This window comes from Suricata suricatta, chromosome 5 (genome assembly GCF_006229205.1).
Source record: "Suricata suricatta isolate VVHF042 chromosome 5, meerkat_22Aug2017_6uvM2_HiC, whole genome shotgun sequence".
Lineage (NCBI taxonomy): Eukaryota > Metazoa > Chordata > Mammalia > Carnivora > Herpestidae > Suricata > Suricata suricatta.
This window is the reverse complement of record NC_043704.1, coordinates 76800362-76814508: the sequence shown is the minus strand read 5'-3', so window position 1 is coordinate 76814508 and position 14147 is coordinate 76800362. Positions and strand designations below refer to the sequence as shown.

The 14147-nt window shown below is 38.1% G+C and overlaps 1 protein-coding gene across 4 annotated transcripts in view; it reads left to right on the top strand.

The window, feature by feature from the left end:
• IL1RAP (interleukin 1 receptor accessory protein) overlaps positions 1-14147 on the top strand; it is a 144485-nt gene that overhangs the window by 94640 nt on the left and 35698 nt on the right. For all 4 annotated transcript variants that reach the window (XR_003908709.1, XR_003908710.1, XM_029939635.1 and 1 more), the window contains exons 5-7: positions 6979-7144; positions 9599-9670; positions 11675-11801. Coding sequence is in view for 2 of the 4 variants with exons in the window: in XM_029939635.1 (XP_029795495.1) it covers positions 6979-7144; positions 9599-9670; positions 11675-11801 (365 nt within the window). In the remaining 2 variants the exon portion in view is untranslated. The remainder of the gene's footprint in view (positions 1-6978; positions 7145-9598; positions 9671-11674; positions 11802-14147) is intronic.

Genomic DNA, 14147 nt, shown 5'->3' with positions numbered 1-14147 from the left:
TCTGCTGAATTTCGTACCCTGACATTGGAGAACTAGCCTCTGTTAGTAACAACTGTGAAAGCTAAAAGACACATGTACCAGTTCCAGCAAATTTGTTTTCCTGTTGGCAGAAAGGTGAAAATGAACGAAGTGACAGAAGGAAAAGGAAACTAATATTTCTTGCATTTTAGCAGTAAAATACATTGTGTTGGGTACTTTATGTGTCTATGTAACACTCATCACAATCCTTCAGGGTCGATATCAGTAGGAGCAGGAAGCTCAGAGAGGTAAACAGGAAATAGCTGACATTTACCAAGCACAGGAATTCTTCCAAATGCTGTAATTATTTTCATTCTCTCAACATGAAGTAGGCTCTACTGTTTGTTCCATTATATCATCATGAAAACCCCCAAGTATAGAAGGGTTGAGAGATTTTCCCAAGGTTCCAGAGCTGGGAGCCAAGACTCAACCCTCTGCAATCTATGTCAGGAGTCCATAGTTTTACACTAGTTTATATAATTTTCTTAAAGCAATCGAGGAAATAATGGGAGAATCTGTAATTTCAAGCCACTTCTGTTGGGTTCCAAAAATTATACTCTTCAGAAATGACACAGAAAGGGCACTCCGGTTTTTATTTCTGGACCGTAAGACATTTTGAAGCGCAGAGCAAGCTTTGCACATGGATTAGGTTGGAAGGAAGACTGTGGGGTGTTAAGGAAGCCTGTGGCAAGAGGGCCTCAGGGAAGTGAAGGGGGCTCAGAAAACTGGGCTTAGTGGGAGCAGAAGATCCAAAGTTTCTCTTTCAGAATTGCAGGGGGCATGGGACAGGTTTGACTTTCTCTTCTCTGCCTGTCTTCTCTCCTCCTCTCTTTCTTCATGCCAGGGTTTTCTTCAACCTGGGCCCAGAATTCATAGTTCTCTTAACCCAACAACCCTGTGAGTTAAACTGATGTTCAGTAAATGTTTGTTGAATGAGCCAGGTTTTGTTACTCGCCTGGAAAGCAAACCATGGCATGGGAGTGATTTACTGAATTTCAAATAGCCAGCTTATAAAAGAACTTCTGGAACAAAACACATGTATAAATTGGAGGCTGCCTGTTTGTTCTCATAGGGACTTCCAAATACATAGGAGTAAAGACACAGGTAAGTGTAATCCTGTTGTTGTTGTTGTTGTTACCATTATTATATAATTTATTCAGAGACATAAGCTTTAAAATATGGCGAGCCATCCTAACTTTCGTGCTCCTGGATCATTCCTCGTTCTCATTGTTATAACTGGGTACGTGAATATTTTTCCCCAGAGACCCTTGTAGAAACAAAGGCAAATTTTCCCTTCTTCCTGAGGATCAGAGAAACCACTTTAGGAGGTGTTTTGGAGATTACATTTGTGGCAGATGCTGAAATGCTCTCGAGGGCTATTTAGCAGAATAGATGTCATTCTGGATATCAATTTACAAATAGCTGCTTTTCCTTGTACTCAACGTGGTCATTAAAATTGGGATATTACCTCCACCTCTAATTCTCAGTGTGAGCTTAATGAGAATTGGCCAGATATTGTTTATAAATGTCTCAGAAAATTGAAAAACTTTCGCCTCTTCTGACAAAGTACCACCAGGAAAGCACATTTCTGAAAGAGTGCCAGGCTTGGCCCTCTTGTTGGCATGGTATGTATTGTTAAATCAGTCCAAGGACTATGTAATAGACTTTGTTTTTAAGGTGCTTGTTTCAGTTTGATCTGACATCTTAGTTTGATTTGTTCTTTATCTCTTTGCTTTCTCTACAGTCCCCATATAATGATTTTTAACCTTTGGTATAAAGGACATAGGTATCATATTTTCTTTCCAAGCCATACACATTTAATTCTATATATCCCTATATATACACACAGCATTTTACATATAGTTTCAGGGATTCTGGGGAATTATGTTACATCCTTTAAACCTAAACCCAGTTCACATATCTGTGAAGCCCTGACACTGACTTAGGCTGAATGAATCACCCACTCTGTATTTTGACAGCACTTAAATTATACCTCATCTTTGTTACTATGATGACTGCACTTCTCTCTTCTGTCCTAGGTAGTGACCTCTCTCTTTCTGTCCCTTGAATCACATGCACACAGCACAAAACAGAACCAGTGTACTTTGTATTTAGGAATTGATTAAATGCCTGAATGAATTAGACTGGACTGGAAAATTCTATGGGAATAAGGGCCATTTCTGTTTTTACCCTCCACTGTGTGTATGCCCATCTCCTAAAACAGTACCTGTCTCGTGGGAAGGATTTTGTAAATATTTGTTGGGTAAATAATGGATGACATAGTTCCGTTTGTTGGAAGTGACTCCAGTATAGAACTCTTATAAAATTTTGTGAACAAGAATGATTCATTTCATACCAGCTTAATCCTGGATGCAAAAATGTCGGTAGATATCCCTAACCCATTATATCTCAGTTAAACTCTTTGTATTGTCACTTGCAGGCTTTCTGCCCATCCTGCAGCTCACCCATCCCATGTTTCATATTCCTTGTATTCATCTTCTTATTCTCATTTGCATACCACTTGAACTTGCAACTCCACGTCTTGAGCTTGCTTCTCTCATTCATATTTTTGACCATGCAACACAAATGTATTGTGTAAATGTATTGCAAGTTCACCACATGCCAAGCATTGGGCAAGTTGTTGCCCATGCAGATACAGCACTCATCTACCCCCTCTACTGCCCCTAAGAGTAATTTTTTAGAGGAAGAAATACACATGAAAAGAGATCATTACAATAACACTGGTGAATGACTAACACAGAAGGCAAATGCTGTAAGAGCAGAGAGGATTTGTTCATGCTTTTCCCTGTCCCTGGAGTGGTATCTCCCATATCTCCCTTCCTCCCACAGAGCTGGTAACATTCTACTTAACCCTTTAAGAATCCAGCCCACATTTTCCTTCTCTATGGAGTTTTTAATAATTTTCCCCCCACTCCCCTACCTCGATATGCTTTTTACAGCATTTGTTGTGATTCTCCCTTAGACTGTATGCCTAGAGGTTAGGAACTGTATCTTCACCATTCTTGTGCCCTCATACAGTTCTTAAAAAATTGTAGGTTGGTTAAATGGATGTGTCTGTCCCCTTTTAGTTGCAACATCCCTCAATTCACACCCTGCACTTCAGCACATAATCTATTTCCTCTCAAAATCTCAAAGTCACTTCTTATGCTGTTCTTTACCTATACGTTGTGGTAGGTTGCCATGGCCACCACTATGCATTCTTCTGTCTAACTTCTCTCTTTTTAATTCAAAATGAGGAACTGACTGGTCAACTAAGTGGATGACTTGTTTTCTCCTCAGACAAGTGTTTGCTCACAGTGGAAATCAGCTTACCGTTAGCCATTTATTGTATTTGGAAACATGGTTTTTTATTCTCTGGATACTTTTATATTCTTGTTCATATATTTTTCCCCTGGATTTGAAATAAATGATTTTGAAATCTGTAGGATTTATTTTTAGGAATAGTTTATTAGGTTTGAAAATATCCTGCATTTCAGGTGCGTGTATCAGAGGGTCCAGAGATACATCTGCATATTAGCAATAGAGTGTTCATCACACACTACAGGCTAAAGTTGATGGTTATTTATAATTCAGCAATGCCCCAAAGGTACCCCTACTATCCACAGGCACATTTAGAATGTAAAATATTTCTTTCATTTCCTTTTCTAACATGCTATAGGTCTAAGAACCTTGAAATGGCTTTTTATTTCTTTTGGTTAAAACTAGCTCATTGAAAATATTTGGATGGTTGGCTCTTTCTGAATAATAGATTACACCCCAAACGTTCCCATTGATTTTTACGGAATATTCCTTAATTCAAAATGTTTTCCTAGACAAAGAAGCTCTAAGGAAAACCTGTCCCTGACCAACATTTTTAACCTTTATGGAACGAAGAAAAGAACTCATGATAAAGCATACTTATACCCTTAACATACAGACCCATTGAATACCCTTAAGTGTATGCATCCCAAATTTCAAGTTCATGTTCATGAGTTTAAATAAGATGAAGAAAAAGAGAGACCTAGGAAGAGAGCAACACACACCTGTTTTGTGCCAGTTTCCTTGCTATACAGATGTGACTGATTCTATTTCTCTGTTCATGATAAGTCCGTAAGAGCTAATCCTTTGTTTTATTCAATGCTGTATTCTCAGAACCTCACATGTGGTTATGATTAATGCTCAAGGGGAATGGATTAATGAGTGAATGAATGAAAAGACTTTGAGTTAGAAGCATTTCTTCATATTTGTAGCTCATACTATGATTCCTGAAACAATGTGTTTTTAAATTTTTTACATAAATGATACTGGAGAATCAAAAAAATAAATGTTTCTTTTACTACATTCTTAGGAAGTGCTACTAACCAGTTCAGTACTAGTTGTTAACTTCTTTTTTTCTAATTTTTGTAATGTTTATTTAGTTTTTGAGACAGATAGAGTATGAGTGGGGGAAGAGGTAGAGAGAGAAGGAGATACAGAATCTGAAGCAGGCTTCAGGCTCTGAGGCAGCACAGAAGAGCCTGATGTGGGGCCTGAACTCATGAACCATGAGATCATGACCTCTGCTGAAGTTGGAAGTTTAACCAACTGAGCCACCCAGGTGCCCCATAGTTGTTAACTTCTTATCCTGAACAGTGCACTTTTACAGTTTCTCACTATTCGTGGGAATCAACCTCATTTAGATAGAGCCATAGTACACTGTTAACCCGGGGAGTGACCAGGTGTGGCATGTGTGCAGAACCAGAGTAGGGAGACAGGGCCGGTGGTGTTCAAAGCAAAGGCCTCAAAGCAGATAGGTCTAGATTTAAATTTTAGCTCTGACACTACCTAGCTGTATGACATTGGCAATCAATTAACCTTTCTAGGCCTTTCTTTATATCCTCCTCTAGAAAATGGGCATAAGAGTGTTTCATACTTGGATTAGATGAGGTAATAGAGTACATGTCAATACATGTCTTAGTGTAATTTTTACAGCCTCAACTAACTCCCAAGGAGAGGTGTTCATTCTTAGTTATAAAGCTAGTGAGAATTTTTGTTCTTCTGTATGGAAAAATGAGTGTTTGCTTTGCTTTGTATTATCTGGAATATCTCCTTATCTGTCTCATTTTTTTCCACCTGTAAAACTAGAGCATATTCAGTCTGATCTGTCTACATCTTGTGGATTTAAGAACAGCTAAGCTAACAAATGAGAGAAGAAAATAGCTTTGAGCTGTTTAAATGAAAGGTGCCACAAAAATCAAATAGAGTTCTATAGATTGTCTAAATTCAATTTAAACCAAATGCGACATAAATTCATTATAAGAGTACAGGTCTCTGTGGCCTATGCTTTGTGATAACCTAAGAGCATTGAAATATTTTGCTGATGGGACAGATGTCTAGAAACACTGTTTATCAAAACAGGATAAATTGCATTCAGAAAATAACTAAATGTCTAACAGCTTTTTCTTGATTATTTCCATGAATCAAAAGTTTAGTGATATTCTTCAAAGACGTAGTTCCTGTGACAACGAATTACAAAATACACCACTTAGTGTAACCATCATATTTCAAAACACAAGCTCCAGGAACTGATGTTAAGAAAACCTTAAGTATTCAAGAATCAAATCTAAATATGTGAATACAGTAAATCTAAACTACAAACCAATAATTGCTTCCCAGAATCTTCAAGAACTAAAAAACCTTAGATATAACCCAGTCCATTTTGTCACAGATTATTGATTTTATTTTATTAAAGAAAACAACGTTTTTCAAAAAGTAAGTGTTCAACAAATAATTTGGTCACAGATGCTGTGTTTTTTTCATTGGTTTTTTTTTAATGCTTATTTATTTTTGAGAGTGAGAGAGAGAGTATGAGCAGGGGAGGGGCAAAGAGAGACAGAGACACAGACACAGAATCCCAAGCAGGCTCCAGGGTCTGAACTGTCAACACAGAGCCCAACGTGGAGCTCGAACTCATGAACCATGAGATCATGAACTGATCTGAGGTCTGATGCTTAACTGATTGAACCACTCAGTCACCCTGTATTTTTTTTTCTTAAAAAAAATTAAGTCAATTAGTGGGAATCAGAGAGCCAACACAGGATTCTAGTTATGTTGAATGAGCTATTTCTATCTCAAATTTTTAAAAATTAACAGAAGTATAGGAAACTATAAGTTGGAGTAGAAATAAGCTTAGCTCTTGGTCAGACTCATAAAATATCTTTTAGTTTTAGATTCTGAAGCCTGTAATATTGGATTATAAAAAAAAATCAAATACAGAAAATAAGTAGAAGGAAAACATTAAAAAGTTTGGAAGCGACTGATAGAATGATTCAACAGAGTAATCAAGAATGCCAAAACCACAGGGGCACCTGGGTGGCTCAGTTGGTTAAGCATTCAATTCTTGATTTCTGCTCAGGCCAGGGTATCACCATTGTCATGAGATTGAACCCTGCATTGGACTCTGCTTTGAGCATGGAGTCTGCTTGGGATTCTCTCTCTCTCTTTCAAAAAATTTAAAAGGAAAAAAAAAAAGAATGCCAAAGCAGACACCTAAACTAAGCCTGAATTATCAGACTGACTGGATTCTTAAATTAATGTAATCAGTGAATCAATGAAGATATGAAAAATAAGTGTTTCTTAAATATCATCAGATGCATTTTCTTAAGTTGCCTTAGTTGTTTTTCAAAACTTTAACCTAACTTAATTTCTAATTGGGATTTCCAAAACTTAAATACTGATCCTGAGACTGGAAATCGATGCTTTTGAATTCACATCTCAGTTTAGATTTCCTGTTTTCATTTTGCAGAAAATATAATGATATTTTGCAGAAAATACAATGTATCATCAAATACTTGACCAAAATAGTTTGTAAAAGATGCAGCCAGCATAGATATTTGAGTGTCCTGTGCAAAATTAGATGGGTGTGGATATTTTCCATGCATGTGTCTCAATACTGAATGGCTTTTCTTTTCCTTCTTCTAGGGCTGCCATAAAATACAGAACTTTAATAACGTAGTACCTGAAGGCATGAACCTGAGCTTTCTCATAGCCTTGGTTTCAAACAATGGAGATTACACCTGTGTGGTTACATATCCAGAAAACGGGCGTACCTTCCATCTCACTAGGACTCTGACTGTGAAGGTGGTAGGTAAGCATGGTTTTATATTAAGTGCACAGAAAGAATGCAGTCATTTTGTTTTGCCTCTTGATAGTGTATTACAAACAAGTATGTAGATCCTATAACAAAAGAGGTTTGTCTCTTTGTTCACTGTGTTGGAGCCACAATAATTCCACGTACAGAGTAGCCATTCAATACCTATCAGTGTCCTTCATGAATCATTGGTCTATATGACTGAATGGGGAGTGAAAACTATGCCAGATGAATCTGTGTTCAACTTGTATGCTTGCCATTTATTAGCAAAATGCCTTTGATCGGGGTCTCAGTCTCCTTATCTATCCTCTGGGACTAAGAGAACCTCACATTCAGTATAGTTAGGAATATTAGAACTAATATATATTAAGTCGATTCAATTCCAGGCAAACAGTGGAAACTCAATAAATAGTAGTTAATATTGTTGTCAAAAACAAGTGTTGTGTTTGAATTAAATAAGCTCTGTCTTTCTATCTACTCAAACGGTTGTGGCTGGAGCTGCTTGCTGGCACGGTCAACCATTGCTTTGCCCTGAGGAACAGGTGGTGGGAAATTAGAAAAGTGGAAAGGACAGTGTCCAGACATAGTCTGAAGACTCCTATCAAATCCAGAAATTGAGAGAATGAGTGTCAGGATAGGTGGCAATTAGGGGAGAGCCCTGAATACACTGTGCCTGTGGTGTTAAAAATGAGAGCATATCAGAGTGAAAATGTTTCATACCCCATCTTTTCAAAGATAGAAACGTTGAGACCCAACGACACAAAGCGACCTATTTATGGGGCACCTGGGTTCAGTGTCTCACTCTTGATATATGCTCAGGTCGTGATCTCAAGGTGGTGAGATCGAGCATTGTGTTCTAGGCAGGCTCCATGCCTAGGATTCTCTCTCTCTCTCTCTCTCTCTCTCTCTCTCTCTCAAAATAAATAAATAAACATTAAAAAACAACAACAAAGTAACCTGTTTAGAGATGCTTTGTGAGTTAGTGGAAGAAGTGGTACCCAATCCCAGATTTCTTATTCTTGTTTCAGGGCCTTCTCTAGTAGTTTGACATAATTTAGGATCATTTTTAAAAGCTTAACATAATAGTGCAAATAAAATTCAAATTGAAAAATTTTGTAATCACCCCTCCTCTTCGTCTTCCTACTTTTAGAATAATTCCAAGCTGAGAACTAATTCAGTAGAAAATTAGACTAAATTTAGAACTTAACATGAATGAGGGTACCAGGGTTGCTCAGTTGACTGACCCTTGATTTCAGCTCAGGTCATGATCTCACTGTTCGTGAGTTCAAGCCCCATATTGGGTTCTGTGCTGACAGTGCGGAGCCTGTCTCTCCTCTCTGCCCCTCCCGCACTCGCAGTCTCTTGCTCTCTCTCAAAATAAGTAAATAAACATTAAGAAAAAAGAGAACTTAACATGAATGGACTTTAAAAGCCAAATAAATAACCTAATCATAAATTCGTCTTGGCAATTATGTCTGATCTAGATTCTTAAATGTATCCCTTTTTGGAAAGTGGAGAATAGACATGCTTGGTCACCTTTATTTATAAACAGAGAAGTTGACAGATGCTGATGTGAGGCGGGGTTCTTATCTAACTTTCAAGCAAAACACAAGTTTGTTTTTTAAAGCTGTGAAGTATTGAGTACTTATTATATACCAGTAGGATTCTTTAATATGCATGACTTAATTTAATATGCATGATTTAATTTAATCCTTATAATGAACCTGTGCAGTGAGTTTAATTATCCTCATTTTAGAGGTGAGGAAAATTAGCTTTTTAAAGATTAAGTAAAAACCCAGAGTCATATGGTTAGTATATGACCAACTAAAGATAAGAACCCTGGTTGTTAAATCTTTGAAACCTTTACTTTAAACACTACACTATTAAAGCCCTTGGCAGTGTTGTTCTTTCAATTTAGAAATATAGAGTATTATAAAGAGCAGTGATCCTAGGAATGAACAGTCAACTGATACAGACATCAGGTAGACTTATGTGATGGCTTCATAATTGTGATTTTGAATTTTCCATTTATGTATTTGTTCACTTAATACTTACTTATTTAGCCACGTCCCATGTTAGACACTCTGGGCATGTTCTAGAGAAATATGTAGGAAAGAAACAATTGAGTTGAGCCATGAAAGCAATTTATTTTATGGTATGAGAAGTGTATTTCATGTAAGCTTTGGAAAACAAAAACACTGGTTAAATCTTCTGTCCTGAAACATGGAGGCTATGTAGTATTTTATGTTTGTCTCTTTGCTTGTTTTAAATGAATGAAATGTTGTAATTTACTGTATATTGAGTTGTGGGCCCTGTCAGGAAGTATTAACAAACGATGCCAGGAAGTTTGGCAAAAGGTTACAAAAGAGCAGATCTTGGAAATGGGTTATGAGAGTTATGGGCTACACGATTTAACATCATCTCCCTTTTGTCTCTTCCTCTCAAACACAGGCTCCCCGAAGGACGCATTGCCTCCTCAGATCTATTCACCCAATGATCTTATAGTCTACGAGAAAGAACCGGGTAATTATAGCTGTGCCTCTTAATTTCAGTTAGATTCCCTTAATTACAAGGAATAAAATGGCATTTAAGTTAAAGCATGAGAATAGAGGGCTATTGTAAGGAAACAACATGACGTGAACTTAAATGGTGTCAGAAAGGCAGGCAGCTCTGGGGATTCGCTCCTCTGTCCATCTTTTGGGAGTCTCTGGGATTCTCAGCTTCTCTCCCTCTGCCGCTGCTCCCTTCTTCCTCTGCAGTGGCTCCCCTCTCCTGATTAGTGATTTCTGTGTGATGCACACTCTAGCTTGCACAGGCTTTGCATTTGCCAAGACTTCAATAGGAGTACAAGACTTCCTTTAAGTTTCTACTCTGCTGAGGAGGGGCAGGGGCAGGGACTCGGAGGCAAGACTGAATTTAATGGGTAACAATTGGTAGACCTGGTAACAGCTTGATCAGAACACTCTTGGGTGTTTCCTGTCCCTGTGGCTGTCTGGGGCTGCTTTTAGTTTTCATAATTTTCCATTCTGGACAAAAATCTTCTGTGACCATCTGAAAAAGGCATAATTTGTTATTCATTCTTCTGGCTCAAAGCCTCCCACAGTTAAACTGAAAACTATAGAAAATGTTATGATTTTCTATATTGTATCCTTTGCAATAAATTCACTCCAAACCAATGAAAGGTATAAAAGAACATATTTTTTAATGTATTAAAGATAACCGAGGTTATAATCAAATGTAGGTAGAGAACAATGATGCCCTCCTAAAATTAAGATAAGGTTTCAGATAGTGAGCTGTCTATAAAAAAATAAACAAATAAACAAACAAGGAACAACACACTAAGAGATCTGCCAACCCCAAATAGACCACATTTCCTAGAATTCGCAGTGGCTTTGTATGGTAATATGAACATTCTTCCTGCTATCAAGTAAACCCTGACAAATGATCTAGTGTGTTTCTTCTACCTCCACCTATCATATGGTTGCAAATTCTATGTTCACGTTACCTTCCTGCATATTAAAATAGAAACTGATGGGGAAGGCGTAAGAACCATGCACTAGAAGAGGGGATGGAGTAGGATCACTCAGTGAGACAAACCTGAGTTCAAATTTGGATGACAATATAATTTGTCATCTCAACCTAAACACTTTCTGAGAGCGAAAGCAGCTGATAACAACAACAAATAACCAGGAAAACAGGCATAGAACAGGGCTGTCCTGAGAAAACTGGAATGGAAGTCATTCCGGGTCAAATTCTGGTTGACCACTTTTTAATAATTTCGTCTAGGAATGGCATTTAACATCTTTAAGCATTAATTTGCACATCTGTAAAATGTGAATTTTAAAAATACCCCACAGTATCTTGTTAAAATTAAATGAGACCACTAATAAGTATAAATATTTAGCACAGTGAGTTATATAAAGTTCTTAGTAAGTATGCTGCTAGTCTTTGTCTCTCATTGTTATCATTTTCTGCCTAGGGGTCCCCCCGACCTCCATCTCAGAATGATAGCGGAGGATGTTTTTCATCGATACTAATATTTACAAATATATAAATATTCATTATATATATGTGGAAATGATATTTAAACTTATTGACTACACCCTGATAGCCTGATCTGACCTGCCCCTCAGTGTTGGCATTACCCTTTATTTTCTGGGCCAAGCTCCAATGATCTGGAGAATCTCTCCTCAGTCACGGTGTATGAGGGAAATAAAGGACCAGAGTAGTGCATGGAAGTTTAGGGCTACAAAGTATGTTGTCAGAGCCTCTTTGAACAAATGCTGTCATGGTACATGGATTGTATAAAAAGATGGTCATTCTGGAAGTTTTGTATAAAACTGCTGGACCGCTTTGCTTGGTTTGTTTATTTTATAATGAAGTATGGTACGTTACTGAGACAGGCCACTTGAAAATTACTTAGAAGTCGAGTTTTAGGTACACTTTTCTAGCTTCGGATGCATCACAGAGTGGAGCCAGTGGAGCCATGTGAAGGGTACGCCCTGATGGGTTAACTTGTTCTTTTAGGTGAGGAGCTGCTCATCCCCTGTACGGTCTATTTTACTTTCCTGATGGATGCCCGCAATGAGGTTTGGTGGACCATTGATGGAAAGAAGCCAGATGACACCAACATTGATGTAACTATTAATGAAAGGTACTGTTGGCTCAGACAAGGGGTGACCGACACTTGTCCCTCAGACGAACGCCCTCTGATGTGCACGAATCATTGAAAGTAACAACCCTGACTCTTGCCCATCGTTACCGAAAATCAGCAGGATTTTCAAGTCCTTCAGGGCTGCGTTCCAGAGCAGGGTTTCTGGATTTGCAATCTGAGATCCAGATATCTTCGGATAACCGCAGTTTCATGACCCTCCCTTCACAGTAGATGGGATGCATAGCCCACAGGCATGAAAGGTACATTATAGGGCTCTGGATGCATGAGAGCTGGTCAGTGTGGCCCTACTCTTTCCTTTCCCAAGTCTTGAGTCTAGGCCTCTGTATTTGTGCCTCAGGTAAACTGTGTGTTTCTTCTCTTGCAGTAAGCATGTATTTCCTATCTTCTTCCTCCTCCTTCTTAACTCCTGTAGCATGCATGTCACACTTGTAATAGATAATTATTTTTTTTAATATTGACTAAATACATTCTTTAAATTTTATTCTTAATAAGCTGAGTTGTTTTATTTCTTTTTTAAAAAATATTTATTTTTTAGAGAGAGAACATGAGCAGGGAAGCGGCAAAGGGAGAGGAAGACAGAGCTCCACACTGACAGCAGAGAGCCCATTGCTGAGCTCAAACTCATGAACCACAAGATCATGACCTGAGCCAAAGTCAGACACTAACTGACTAAGTCACCCAGGCACCCCCATTTTAATTCCAAATAAAGACAACTTTTTTTTGAAGGGGGTTGGGTTGGCAAGGAGAAAAATATGGGTCTTTAAGACAAAAGATTCTTCCAGAAATGAAGGAGACAACTGCAAGATAACAATTGGTTCAGGACAATAATAAATAAAAATGAGCAGCTGACCAGTTACATGACAAAGTAGTTTTAAAACCTTCAGGCCTTAACGTGATGTACAAATAGATCTTTGGCTACTTGAACTTCTAGAAATCAAAAGATACGTTCTTCCTGAACGAAAACTCAGACTTTCCTCAGAAGTTATAAAATGTCTACATTATAGCAGATGCTATGCAAGATAGTTAGTCCCTAACTGAGTAGATTTTATTGGAGGAGGAGTGATAGAGCAGAAATTTCAATATATTGTGATAAATGCACTGACTGGTAAGTATTAAAGGTTATCAGAAGCTCTAGTCCGTTTTAGAAGATTAGGCAGTGCTTCTCAGATGGTATAGTACCTACATAAAGATTGGAAGGATGAGTAGATATAAACGAGGTAAAGAAATAGAAAGAATGTTCCTGGTAAAAGGAACAGCATGTGCAGTGCCTGGATGTTAGAGAAGCAGAGCATCTTTAAAGGTACAGAAAGAGCCTCCACCTGAAATGAGAGCAGTTTTTTCAGAAGGAACCGATTAAAGATGTAGCTGGAGGCACAAAGGGAGAATTACTGATCATTTCAGGAATTCTGAACATTGTGCTTTCTATCCTCATAATAATGATGGACAAATGATAATGAAAGTCATGCTGTTCTTCCTTGCTGCTATTGCAGCACAACTCAGTGCCTATGGTGGAGCAGTGCAGTTCAGTTTAGGCTAAACCCATCGTAAGCCTTGACCAAGCTCTCATGACTGATGGTAAGCATTATTGGAAGGAGGACCTGGATGTCATCTGTAGGAAGAGACTTTGTTTTCTCTTTGTAGCAAGTAGTTCCAAGGGATTTTAGGTCTTCATTGTGGACCCAAAGCACTTGATCTCTGACATGGAGATATAGAGGTATTTATTTTTCAGAACCTTACTTGCTTTGAGAAGTTTCTCCTTTTAATATGTTAGGATTGAACCCATGGGGTTTCAGCATTTTGACTGAAATATTCTACCTGTGTTCAAAATTCAAGCTTCGGGAATTCCTGAAGTGCATGAACTATTGGTGTGGATGCTCATAATAACTTGTATGAATGTTTATTCAGCGTTGTTCTGATCCTTACGCATTGATATACTCAAGCCTCACAGTTCTTGAGTAAGTTAATACATGTAATGGACTGTGTAGGTGTTACTATTTACCTTTCTTTCAAAGAAGAAATGTGAGACTTGGAAAGATTACTTACTGTGCCCAAAGTATATAGCCAGTAAGTGATAAATTTGTATCAAAACCCAAATGGATCTAGCCTTAGAAGCTTCTCTCTACTCTGATACAGAATCTGTCTCAGAAGTTTGCAGGAAGGAGACCTTTTGCTTTGAAGAGAGATCTATAGTATGTTACCAACAATGAGGTTTGATCTAGACACTGGGATTGTGTGTGGTGTAGAATGTAAAGAATGGTATTGGAGGGACACTTGGGTGTCTCAGGTGAGCATCCAACTCTTGGTTGCGACTCAGGTCATGACCTC